At 43.8% G+C, this 13,749-nt stretch overlaps 1 protein-coding gene across 12 annotated transcripts in view; it reads right to left on the bottom strand.

Annotated features, from left to right (window-relative positions):
* TANC2 (tetratricopeptide repeat, ankyrin repeat and coiled-coil containing 2) overlaps positions 1-13,749 on the bottom strand; it is a 148,889-nt gene that overhangs the window by 51,907 nt on the left and 83,233 nt on the right. For all 12 annotated transcript variants that reach the window (XM_064733703.1, XM_064733709.1, XM_064733708.1 and 9 more), the window contains 3 exons: positions 6,948-7,211; positions 4,255-4,380; positions 455-736 (listed from right to left, as the gene is read on the bottom strand). In XM_064733703.1, the coding sequence (XP_064589773.1) occupies positions 455-736; positions 4,255-4,380; positions 6,948-7,211 (672 nt within the window). The remainder of the gene's footprint in view (positions 1-454; positions 737-4,254; positions 4,381-6,947; positions 7,212-13,749) is intronic.

Genomic DNA, 13,749 nt, shown 5'->3' with positions numbered 1-13,749 from the left:
GAGGGACTCCAAGAGAGCTGAAGGACTTTAAACAAGGGCATGGAGGGACAGGACAAGAGGGAATGGCCTCAAACTGAAGGAAGGTAGATTTAGATTAGGAAGAATTTAGATTAGGAAGAAACTGTTCCCTGTGAGGGTGGGGAGGCCCTGGCACAGGTTGCCCAGGGAAGCTGTGGCTGCCCCATCTCTGGAAGTATCCAAGGTTGGATGAGGCTTGGAGCAACCTGGAATAGTGGAAGGGGTAGCACAGGGTTGAAATGAGATAATCTTTAAAGTCCTTTCCAACCCAAACCATTCAGGGCTTCTATGACACACTCTCAAAGGTCCTTCCTTTGCCTGACAACAAAGACTAAACTGATTCCTTGGGCCTGAAGAGAAACGGGATTATTTCAGCCAAGCCCACTCTAAAAGCTGCCATAAAAACTCTGAGTTTTTGAGACCACACCGTCCTTACGTTTTGGAGAGGCGTGGGGGCTATCTGAAGCAATCTGCCTCATCCTGGTGCCGTGGCAGCTGAGCGCCACCAGCCTGGAGATGATGGCGGTTTTGCCGAAGCCGATGTTGCCGACGATGACCACGCCGCGGTTGACGCTGGCGTTGGAGCTCTGCAGCTGCGCGTCGATCTCGTGGAACACCCAGTCCCGGCCCACGAACACCGACTCCGTGGTGATGCTGGGCACCTCGAACAGCAGCGGCTTCAGCGAGATGTCGGGGGGTCTGTAGGGCGCGAAGCGCACTGGAAAGGGAGACAAGGGAAGAACATCCACGTTCACACCTGTGCTGAAGATTGCAATGCAAGCTGTTTCCATTACCATCTGTATGGCAGATTGGTCAAGCGGGCTGTTTGCTTTATCTCTCTCTTTAAGTGACCACATTCACACCTCCCTCAGGAGGGGACACTGCTGATAACAGCTATTGAATGTCACTGCATGACTGATAGAATGATAATATTCCATTGTGAGATGCTCCGCCCAGAAGGAGGAGCCGAGCATTCCTACCCAGATATAATCCAGAGGGAGGAGCCAAGCATTGCTACCCAGGAGGAGCCAAGCATTCCTACCCAGATATAACCCAGAGGGAGGAGCCGAGCATTCCTACCCAGATATAACCCAGAGGGAGGAGCCGAGCATTGCTACCCAGATATAACCCAGAGGGAGGAGCCAAGCATTGCTACCCAGATATAACCCAGAGGGAGGAGCCGAGCATTCCTACCCGGATATAATCCAGGGGGAGGAGCCAAGCATTCCTACCCGGATATAACCCAGAGGGAGGAGCCAAGCATTGCTACCCAGATATAACCCAGAGGGAGGAGCCAAGCATTCCTACCCAGATATAATCCAGAGGGAGGAGCCAAGCATTGCTACCCAGATATAACCCAGAGGGAGGAGCCAAGCATTCCTACCCAGATATAATCCAGAGGGAGGAGCCAAGCATTCCTACCCGGATATAACCCAGAGGGAGGAGCCAAGCATTGCTACCCAGATATAATCCAGAGGGAGGAGCCAAACATTGCTGCCCAGATATAACCCAGAGGGAGGAGCCGAGCATTGCTACCCAGATATAATCCAGAGGGAGGAGCCGAGCATTCCCCTATTAAATTTCCCTATTAAAGAACTGTTATTTCCTGCTCCCATCTTTTTGCCTGAGAACCCCTAATTTAAAATTTATAGCAATTTGGAGGGGTGGGGAGGGTTTACATTCTCCATTTCAGGAGAGGCTTCTGCCTTCCTTAGCAGACTCCTGTCTTTCCAAACCAAGACAGCCTGTCATATTTTCTGGAAAAATCCCTTTGCCAGGATTTCTCTCCTGGGAAGCTGAGAAGCCTCAGAGAGAAAGGAAAACAATATTATCTCATCTGCTTCTCCTCTGTTGTGCTGCTTTAGAATGTGGTTTGAAGATTGTTTATCCAACAGGTGGTTGTTTTACTGGATTCATGTGAATTGTTTTTATTTATTAGCCAATCACAGCCAAGCTGTGTTGAGGATCTGGAAAGAGTCACAAGTTTTTTATTATTATCTTTTAACCTTCTATCAGTATCCTTTCTGTATTCTTTAACATTCTCTAGTATAGTTTAGTATTCTTAATATAATAATAATTTTTAATATAGGTCTGCTGACATTTGCTTTCTGGAGAAGAAAACCCCTGGTACATCACAGCCCTCAGCTTGTGCCTTGGGTTACAGCAACCTGAAAAGCCTCAAATCCCCAGGGATGAAAACAGGGAAAGCAAAAATTGCCTTCCCCATCCTATTAAAAAGCTATCACTGGGAAGAATCCTTATCACACTCAGTGCTGGGACTCCTCTATTGCTCCCCTGCTTAAAATAATTGATTGAACAAAAAATAGCAGAGACAATCTCCCATTTAGTCTCTCTCTCTGGGATTTTGGAACCCTGGGAACAGACAGTGGGCTGTAACGTGTCCCCCAGCACAGGGCCACAAATGTCTTCACTATTTCAGCCCAGTGCCAAGACTAGGGATATTAAAATTAAACACAAGTTTAGGATTTCCAGCTGGAACAAAGAGCTGCAGTTTGTAACAGCCCAGATTGATGCAATTTCACAGCAATAGCTGCAAAATGCAGCATTTCAGGGAAGAGCACCCCCCTTGCATATGCAATGACATGAAAGTGTTTCCAAATAGTGATGGTTTGCTTTTTCACATCTTCTTCTCCCTCTCTTTTTAAAAACAGCACAGAACCTCAGATAGGATAATAAACAAAAAAATTGAAACACTGCTGCTATTCTCATGCAACTGTCACAAAAAAGGGGGAAAAAAACCCAAAACGCAGAAGGAAAATATGCAGTGCAACAAGGGTTTCTAAAGTGTGTCTGGAAAACAATTTGATTCTGTTCCTACAATAAAGTTGAATGTTTTGGATGCAATCACTGCAAATTACACAGCCTTGGCAAGCTCCTGCCTCTGAACATATGGAAATTTGGTCTGTCAAACTTTGCTTCCTTCACTTACTGCCTGCTAATGCACTTCCAGAACTGCCTCAGCAGCCTGGAGGATTTCAATGCACACTGCCATCCAAAGCTCACAAACTCTGTCTTTGGGGGGCTCGTGTGTTTGGTACAAAGTCCTGCCAGGCTGTACCAGGTTGAGCATGTTGGGTGAAAACCCAACCTGTGCCTTCCAGCTCCCCAGGTCCTCACCCTAAGATGGTGGGCTCAGAAAAAACCCCTAGAGAACAGGAAAGTTTCAGGTATGGCCAAAAGAAACCCTGTTCTATGCACAGGAGAGAATAAAGCAGTCTCATGGCACAGAAACAACCTGAAAATATCCCAAATGAGCTTTCTTGGCCACTTACTCATCTGTGCAACAAAAAATGATGGGGCTGAAGCATTAGCCTGGTGATCTGCTGCAGACTCAGGACTGTCACACTGACAGCTTCAGCACGTGGTGGAAGACTGAGCTCAGATTAAAAGAGGGATGTAAGTTGAAGGATGGGCTGAAATCCCAAGGAGATGGAGCAAATTGAGCTAGAGCTGATTGGGAATAATAAGCAAAACACCAAAATGTCAGCCCTGGCTCCTCTTCTCATTGCTAACGTCTTGTTTGGGGAATTTGCCACAAAAAACCACAAAAATTTCCTCTTCAAAAAGCTTTTTAGAACTCAAAGAGCTGCCTGAATACAGGCATTGTGAGCAACCCTACAAGCAGTGGCTGAGCTGGTGGCCTCATCACTGCACTGGGCTCCTTCCCCACTGGCACACTGCAGAATGCAAGGGGGAACTGCAATCCCTGGCCTTGATTGAAAAATAAGACAAAACAGTCGTAGTCCATAAAATTTCTTATTTTTAATTACATATCAAATTATTAAGCCCAAGGAGACCAGCTGAGAGCTGGGGGTATCCATCCTGGAGAAGGGGATGAGCTTATTGCAGCCTTTCAGTGCCCAAAGATGCTCCAAGAGAGCAGGAGAGGGACTTTGGACAAGGGCCTGAAGGGACAGGACAGAGGGCAGGGTTGGATGAGCTATTAGGAAGGAATTGCTCCCTGTGAGGGTGGGCAGGCCCTGGCAGAGGTTCCTAGAGAAGCTGTGGCTGCTCCTGCATCCCTGGAAGTGCCCAAGGCCAGGTTGGACCGGACTTGGAGCACCCTGGGACAGTGGAAAGTGGCACTGGATGAACTTTAAGGTCCTTTTCAACCCAAACCATTCTGAAATTCTGTTTTTCACAGTGACACGGACGGAGTTCCCCACACAGACACCCCAAGGATGGGAAGCCCTGAGGGCCTCATTGTGCTCCTACCTCTGAGGTCCTGCTGTGCCCGGGCGCTGGCCACGCTCTGGCGCGGCATCCGCAGCGACGTGCGCAGGGGAGTGTGCCTCTGCTCGTCCAGGTAAGCCAGATCCTCCAGGTGGGCTGAGCTGGTGGCTGCCACGAGAAAGCAAAGGAGGACATCACGCCTGGCCCTTGGATCTCATGCTCTGGTTACGGTATTTGTTCCGTTTTTAATAAAAATACGTGGAGATGTAAGAACTGTGAGACAACAGAGCTGATGTGAACCGAGTATCATTTCCCCTAGGAAGAAGTAAAGTGTTTTGGTGACTTTTTCTCATGCTTCATGTTCTCATGCTTTTTCTCATGTGTCCTGTTGGTGCTCCCAAATAAAAAAAGACACCTTCCACTATTCCAGGGTGCTCCAAGCCCTCTGCAACCCAGCCCTGGACTCTTCCAGGGATCCAGAGGCAGCCACAGCTGCTCTGGGCACCCTGTGCCAAGGCCTGACTCCCCTCACAGGGAAGAATGTGTTGTAAGAACTGCACCCAGTTGTAAACTGCTCAGTGACACAATACATTCAGTGAGTGTACTTTGTAGGCTGCTATAAAAATGGGTATTTTTGTGCTGTTTTGGAAGATTTTTGGGCAGAATGTTAAAAAAAAAAAAAAAACACGACTAAAAAAGAAAAAAAAAGAGGAAAAAAAAAGGTGCAAGTGCTGCTATGCTTTGCTTCCAAAAAACAGAACGTATACAAACTCAATTATATTTGAAAAACAAAAGAGAAGAAGAACCTGTTTTAGCAAAGCTGTGAATTCATGATTACCTTAAAATGTGGAATATCATGGAATACCGCAAAGAAAGGCACGTTTTGCCCGATTCCAAGCTACACTGTCTCCACACTGATGACCTTGAGGCTCAAAATTATTATATCTATTTCCTGGTGGGTTAATTTTCAGTTGGATTAGTCAACTAATCTGGTTTATCAAGTGGTTACCCAACGTGTGTCACTGCAGCAAGGACATTGGCAGCTCAGCATTAACTCTTTGAGCAATGTCACATTTGCAGACAGACTTAAATCAACTCTGAAACTACACTTGGTTTCCCTTTCTCATCACTCAGGCACAAAGATAATGAGGTTAAGATAATGAGGTTAAACTCTTTGGTGAAAACCACCCATATAAATCCACTACCTAAACCCCATAATTTTCTGGTGCCATGAGCATATAGGAGCTATTATGTGATCATTTGATGATAAAATGTTAAGCCAAATATTGAATTCTCATCATATTTACTTCCATGATTTAAGCTGGGATATGAACTGTGTTAGCTGACACAGTACTTCAAGGCAGCAAAATCTCTACCAAAAAATAAACATCAAGAAGGAAAAGTTGTTCCTGAACTTTACTGGATAGTTTCCTCTTGAAACAGGATTTGCCTCTAAGTGCACCAAGCAAGTCAACAACTTCCAAGACAATTAAATGAACACACATGTATTTAAATTTATGGTGCTCAGCCTACTCTGTTTGCTTTGGAAGATGTTTACACCGTGTCATTTATAAGGAATTCATCTAAAGCAAGCAGGCTATGGAAGCAGAGATTTTGAGTTTTTCTATCCCCTCCCTTCAGTCTGAAATCTCAGATTTTCAGTCTGTGCTGCACCTCCATGCTCTGGGTTTATATTTCACCATCTATAAATCTAATTTCTGCATTGCTTTTAGGTCTGTGACCAGCCAAAGCTGGATTAAAAAGGAAAGCTAATCCAGTTATGCAATGCAGCCTGGTTCACCAAGGGATGCTGATTTAACAGACAATATCCCAGGCTCTTTGGGGCATCTCTCAGAATTGTCTCTGGGTTTTCTGGACTCAGAATCCAAAGTGTGGATTTCTCCACATGTCTACACAGACAACACATTTTATTCCAGAGAAATTACCCAGCAAGAAAAAAATATGGGGCAATAAAGGAACAGGGAGTAATTCCAGACAAGCAGCTTTGCAGCAAAGCTTTAATATTTCTAATCCCATCTCTTTTTTCTGCCCTGCTGTTACCAGCTTCAGGGGAACATTCAGCAGGCTGGTAAAAGACATCAATAAGGTATGGCACAACATCATTTAGAAATGTTTCAAAGAACAAACATGAATTTAAATGAAATTAATGTTGATTTTATGCCAAAAGATATCAGTCACTAGCAAACATCAAGTGCTGTGAGGTGTGAGATGTTTGGGGCACAGTCCAATGGGAGCACTGGGACCCAGAGCAGATCTTCTGTAGACAGAAAGTATCACCATTCTCTTAACTCCAGAGCTCTTAAGCTCTTCAGAGAACATGAAACAGGTTATTTTACTTGCAATGAACCCTTTGAAATAGTAGAAATGGCTATGATGTCATGGCACCTTAAACCCAAGACATTTGCATTGTAATGACAGTAAAAAATCTGGCTTTTTCTTTTTAAACATATTCTCCTGTAATCTTGTTGTAAAATTTTGTAAGAAAGGGATAATAAACTGCTGAAATAACCATTAAACACTATCAGAAACAGTTTTTCACAGAGGAATTTTTCATTTAGAACCAATAAATCAAACAAAAACCCCACTTTTGTCATTCTTAAGTACGATGACTCCAGGAAGGAGATTTCTTTTTGGATAAGGGAACACAAGAAGGGCTGTGCCATCTGTGTGCTGTGTCTGGCTCTGACCCAAAGGCACAAACATGAATTTCTTACCTGCTACTGAATTTGGCCGTGGCATAAGGTACAGAGGAATTGACTGCACTGACTGGGACAGGACGGTCTCCAGGTTCCTCTCGGGGATTTTGTTGAGGCTGTAGGTGGAGGCTGACATGTTCTCATCCACGCGGTACAGGCAGGAGTCCATGCTGGATTTCTGGGATTGCCACTGCTTCAGGTTTCCCCCAGATCCAAGTTCCTTACTGCTTTCCCCTCCGTATTTAGTGCGTTCCACATTCTCAGAGTAACTTGTCAACGTAGCTTGAAGGAAGAAGTGATAAACAAAATAAGTAACAAAGAAAGAATGGCTTGAACGCACGCTGCTCAATGCTGAGCTGAGCCATGCAAGAGCCAAAAATGATCTTCATCAAATTTTCCATATCCACATAAATCAGAGATTATGGATTTTACTTTAATGATACTGTTTCTGCTTACGACTTCTAAAAGAACATTTAAGCTCTAATGTTTTGGCTCACACTGTTAAAAGCCATTTGTAATTACAAAGAGTATTAAAAATTCTGCGCTGCATTGTATTCAAATACGCCATTCCAGAAAGAACAGAAATTATTCAGGAGTAAACATTACCATGGCTCCTCACGTCTTTTAATTAGCATCACAGTTTCTACGTTTCCTTTTCCAGGGAATATTTACAGAAGTTTGCAAGGTCTGACACTGAGAAGCCTCCACTGACCTGCCTGAACAACCAGCTCCCATGGATTACTTTGGCTCGCTATCTTTGCATCCCATCAAATGTTCCAAAATTTATTTGCTTGCAACATATTTTGAAATTTAAAACCAACACATGAAACTGCTAAGAACTGGTATTTATTTGTTGGTATTTATACATAAGACTTGCTGTCAGGTAAACATATTTATGATTTAGGATAAGAAAATCAGATAAAAACAGAAAACAGCTATTCACACATTTCTCTTGCTCCCTCAAACTGTCTGAGAAATATCTTTGAAATGATTCTCTATTAAAAAACTCCATTTCAAAGACTGTGTTTACAGGGCAAGGCATGCCATGTTTTCTATTCACAGAAAAAAATCCCCATTGATCCATTAGGATCCATTAGAATCTGTTAATTTAAAAAATCTATCTCAGTATGTGTCTAATTAGTCTTTCTGGAAACAAATCAGCAGCTGACATCAGTCATCTTCCAACAGATCAAACTGAGGAAAAACAAAATAACCATGTGTCAAAATAAGTTTTCTTTAAGTGAAACGACAAAAAAGAAAAAAGACCTATTAAGTCCTGGTGCCCCTTTTTCTAATCAACAATTTGTGTTCATTCTAAACATAATTTTCTCTAGTTTACACTAAAGCTGTTTTATGTGCAAACTCATCATTGAAGCAGATATTTAGGACTGTTCCCTGTGGATTAATTTACCTGCTGAACAGCCCTGGATGATCTAAGTGCTGCTACACATGCTGAAGTGATGGCTCTATGGATTTCATCTCTTCTAGGAGCTATTTCAAACCAAAATAATTTTAACTTCAGTTAAAAAGCAAAAGCATCAGGTTAGCTGTGAGTCAGCAGCATGAACTGACACGCTGAGCACATCTCCCATGGTGTGACCCCCAGAGCTGCTCAGACACTGCACTTTCACAGTGACAACTGGAGAAAGCATATTTCACAAAGATAATTTCAGAAAATTTACTTTACCTGCAGCTACTAAGATGTGGAGTGATATTCAGAAAAGTTGCGAATGACAGATTGGCAGATAAATACAGTGAAAGTACAAAGATTTGGGTCAGGGAGTTGGATCAGGTGGTCATTGTAGGTCACTTCATGCTGAAATATTCTATTCTATTCTACTCTATTCTGTTCTGTTCCGTTCCATTCCATCCCATTCCCTTCTTTTCCATTCCATTCCATTCTGACAGCATGAGAGGAAACAGCCTCAAGTTGCACCAAGGAAGGTGAAGGTTGGACATTAGGGAAAATTTCTTCACTGAAAGGAACAGGCCATCCAGGCCAGTGATGGAATAACTATCCCTGGAAACATTCAAAAAACATGTGGATACCTGGGGACAGTGCAAGGGGACTGGAATTAGCTGGTCCTTAAAGGTCCCTTCCAACACAAACCACTCTGTAATTCTATGATTTTTAAACACAAGGACAGCTCATTAATCAAAAGCTTAAAAAAAATGCAACCTTTGAACTGACAGCATGCTCTAAACTGGGAAGAGATCAACTGATAAACTCAAATCTATCAAAGAGCAGGAATTTTTGCCTTAAGCCATCTGCAGAGAGGCAGATCCTTCAACCCCAGTCTCCAAGGGACAGGTGGGACACGCTGGGGGTGCCACAGGGGCACCAGAGGCTATGGAAGAACACTTGAGGCTCTTCAATTGCTAAATCCAGACAAAACAGCACAACTCTGGTGAAAAAAAAATCAGAACTTTGCCATGCCTGGGCCCTGCTCCATTGGATCATGCTGACCACAGTGAGTGCTGGCGAGCTGGGAGCAAGCAAGGCACTGCAAGGATGGAGAAGGATGGGGCAGAGTGTGAGTCACACACAGCACAACAGAAACCTGACATGCACAAACAGCTGAGGTTCTCTATAGCACCCAAAAAATACCACAGGGACAGAAATATAGACGTGTGTGCATATAGATCTGTGTATTTATAGATACATGGCTGTGTCTCCAGTCTCCACTGGTGCAGTCTCACGCTATTTAATGTGAGCACAGACAGAATTTGAGGCATCCAGATCATCTGACTGCTGGAGAACACACAATGAATGATATCCCATGGAAAGCCCCTTGGGTGAGTGCGCAGGCAGCGTGGTGCCTGCCTGCAATCCTGCCTGCAGCTTTTTCCTGGGATTTGCTGGATCTCTGTCCCCATGACCCCAACCCACCCACAGCACCAGCACCACCTGCACCAGCCTCACGCAGCTTTGCAGGCACATGGACTGTGGTGCCAGGAGGGAATACACTCCACAAGTGCTGGAGTCACTTCACAATCCCACCCTGCTTTGAGCACTCAAGATTTACTCCTGTGTTTCCTTTGTCAAATTTTCCTCTCCCGACATGGCTTGTTTCCCTTGGAAACAAAAATTCTGATTAAAACTTTTTGCAAAAGACATGGGTGAAATATTTTAATTTCTTTGGGGAAATAACAGAGCTGTACTGAAGCAGCAGCAGTACCCTCAAGACAGCACCTCAGCACTACACGTCTCAAGACAGTTTTGTGCACTTACAGGCCACAAATATTATTTCTCATTTAGTTGCAAGCTGGCCTATGCCCTGGGAGGCTTTCAACTGAATGTGTCTCTAGTCAAACACACAAGGGAATTTTTGCCATCCCATCCAATTTTCCTTGAGGCAAAGACCATGCCTGGAAAACATCAACCTTTACATTCACCTTCCAGCTGTAACTGTGGGAGAAGCAGTTTCTGTAGGTCCCACGTGACAATGACCAACAGCTGTATCATTAATTATATGTAAAGATTTATAGTGCCTCAAGTAAAAACAGGGAGTCTGTTGATTTAAAGAAATAACTGCAGCAAAGCAATGAGCTTTCACATGCTGCACTGCAACGAGCTCCAAACCCAGCCTGAATTAACCTCATTTCACTTCAGCACCTCTTGCCTCATTCCATTAGAGATGTCCCAGCTAACACGTACAAGTTGGCAAGGAGTGAAATAAATTTTTTACCCTAATCTACATAAGCCTCCATAAACTCAGCCACAGAAGGATACACCTAAATATAGCCACATCACCCCAGACCACTCCAGCTGCCAAAGAGAAAAACTTGGCAGGCAGAAAGTGGAAGTCCAAACCATTCCCAAGGGCAGGCAGCAGCCTCGTGCAGTCACACACTGTCTGTGCAACCTTGGTGCACCTTCACAACATTATTCTATGCTGGACACCACCAGGCAGTGAGTTTATGGCATTTCCACACCAAAAAAAAACCAATCCCCAAACCCCAAGGTGTGTCCTGCTCAAGGCTTGAGGCCAAAATCCACAGCACTTGCTGGATGTTTAACTTGTCTACCAAGAGTGGTCTCAAATGGGAGAAAAAGAAAATTAAGATCACTGGCTTAATTCACATAAACAATCCCACAAATAGACAGACATTAAACAGGTAAAGCCACTTCTGTGTCAGGCCTGGGGGTGTTATAAATCATGGTGAGCACGCAAAAGGTCTTAAAATGAAATGAAAAATACCTCGACGGTAGCATCACCTGACCCCAAATCCATTCTGTGCTAGATCTGAACTCCCTGCTGCACCAGCTGACACGCAGGATGAGGAATGGGATAAAGAATGGGATGACAAATGGGATGGCTGCCTTGCAGGGCTCTGTCCTGGCTGCTTCTCAGGCTAGAAATGCAAGGTTTGGGTAAAACAGAACAAGACCCTCCCAACCGCCTGGGCCCAGCTCGCAGCAAACACTGAGACAGAACAGCTCAGCAAAGCTTCTGTTTAGAAACTGCAGTTTATTACTTGCAGAAACAAGGTAATTAATATCATAAAGCACACTCCACTATTGTAAACATGGAAGAAATCTGTTAAAAAGGTCCCAGCTCTACAGAGGTAGCAGCCTTAATGATCATTCCCCAACTCTCTTTGGGGAATGAGCCCAACTAGAAGCCACAGAGATTCAAAAAGAGATCTGTAATTCTCAGAAATGTTATTCATTATTAACAGAGCATTTCATAATACTGATGAGAATGTCAGAATTCAAATGCTTTAACTGTAAGATCACAAAAATATTTAACCTGAGTTAAATTTATCTTGATGTGCCTTTTGAGCTTTGTTCCCTTCTCAAAGCAGATGAAGTTGGAAACAAATCCATCTTGTTTCATTGTCAGCAGCATCTATTCTGCATAGCAGCATCTATTTTGCTTAGCAGGCACTTAGACAAATTTATTAACAAACTTATTTTTAACCCAGAAACACATACATCTGTAGAAGGCAGCATCTTGATGAAAGCTTAGGAATAAAAGGAAAAAAAATAGCAAAAAAAAACTGGAAGAAGCTACAGGCCAGGGAATCCAAGGAGGGAATGGGGCTCCTTTCTATGTTATTTTCCATCAAATAAATCCACAAAATCTGAGGGAAGACATCTCATCCATACACCACCAGACCTGTGCACTTTACCACAGCAGCAGGGCCAGAAGATTTCCACTGCTCACTGCTTTTCCTTTGAAGCTGCTTTCCCCTCATACCTGTGTCCCTGCACAGCAGGATCCCCCGACACTTCAGCAGGGAACAGAGTGCAGATCACCACAGGGAACAGGAGCGGCCCCATTTCAACCTGAACACACTCCTACAGGGAGATGCCACATGGAAAACAGCCATTCCCCAGGAGATTGCTGCTAATGATACAAAGTGCTGCTTGGGCATCACTGGGATAAGCTGGCAAGAAAAGTTTGCTGTTTATTTCAAAGGATTGCTAAGACTGGTGGAAATTTTCCTGCGTTCTGCTGCATTCCAGCAGCAAAGTTTCCAAGCTCACACTGGAGGGGCCGTGAGGTGCAAAGTTCCCTCAGAGCAGCACATGATTCTTTGACCAGTTTTCTTTTCAGTAGCAGATTTCTGAACATTAACAGTTGGCTGCTTTTACATAGTGAGAGCCAAAAAATCCTGGAAGCTATTCAGAGGTTACAGTCAGGTCAGGATTTTCACCAGCCATTCTGTTTTATATGGAAAGAATTCCATGGCATCCAGGAGAAAGGGCTGACTTGCTCCCACCTCTGCTCTTGTCTTACCTTCTCCCCCATTCCCCATGGCTTTTCTTTTACAAATATCTGAATTTGAAGATCTGGACCTTGTAATTTTTTTTTTTTTTTTTTTAATCCTTTCAACCTTTTCTCAGCTTTTAGAGCCAAGTGACAGCTTGGGCAGAGGCAGGAGCCAGCAGGGATCAAACACCCACTTGTACTCGGTGTGACCCCCCAGCCCAGCCCGGCGTTGGGGCTGGATGTGGGAGAAGGTGCAGCTCTGATGGTGGGATATGTGAGCAGGGAAGTGAGGGGGTGGGATCCTGCAGTGACTTTGCCAGGATTCATTAACCTACTTCGGCACACAGCTCAGAATAGCTCACCCATTTGCATTTTAAGATCACGCAGGCAGAAGTGCTGCAAGGGTTGCTGTGGCATCCAGGAGCTGAACTAAGCCCAGATTCCCTGATCAGCCAAGCAAAATGTTAACCACTAGTGCAACTAACCTCCCTAAATTACCAACCTGCCTTTCTTTTTTTTTCTTTTTTAACCCTACATAAATTGTTAGCAAAATAAAATCTTCTTAAGCTGGGGAAATACTCAATCTAGAACATGTGGCAAAGACACCCAAGTGACAATCATCCTGTTTGATATCATATAAACATTAATGTTTTCCCATTGTGCCTGTACTGTTACTGAACAAAATTAATCTGTGTATATTTTCTCCAGATCCTTTACACCTGCAACCCACAGATCACTCAAATGAAAAATCTGCTTCAGCACTTACAGAAATTCACTGAAATTTGTAATAATTTAGTTCAGCTCCTGCCCAAGTCTTCTTCTTCCACCATTTAAACAATTTCCAAAAGCTAATTAATTGATCCAAAGTTATCAACCTCATACATCCCAATTTTCACCAACTACTGTGCAGTTCTGCCCATGAGAAATGGAAGATGGAGGGGTACAGATCACCTTGGTCACTGCAGTACAAACCTGAATAATGCAAAACCGTTTCCCTAATTAGCAAACACAGATAAATAATATTATATAAATAGAGCACTGCATCCAGCTCTGGGGTCCCCAAGGGACATGAAACAGGGTGAGTGCAGAGCATCACTGAG

The sequence above is a fragment of the Zonotrichia leucophrys genome, chromosome 27, assembly GCF_028769735.1.
Source record: "Zonotrichia leucophrys gambelii isolate GWCS_2022_RI chromosome 27, RI_Zleu_2.0, whole genome shotgun sequence".
Taxonomy (NCBI): domain Eukaryota; kingdom Metazoa; phylum Chordata; class Aves; order Passeriformes; family Passerellidae; genus Zonotrichia; species Zonotrichia leucophrys.
This window is presented reverse-complemented; position numbering and strand designations above follow the sequence as displayed.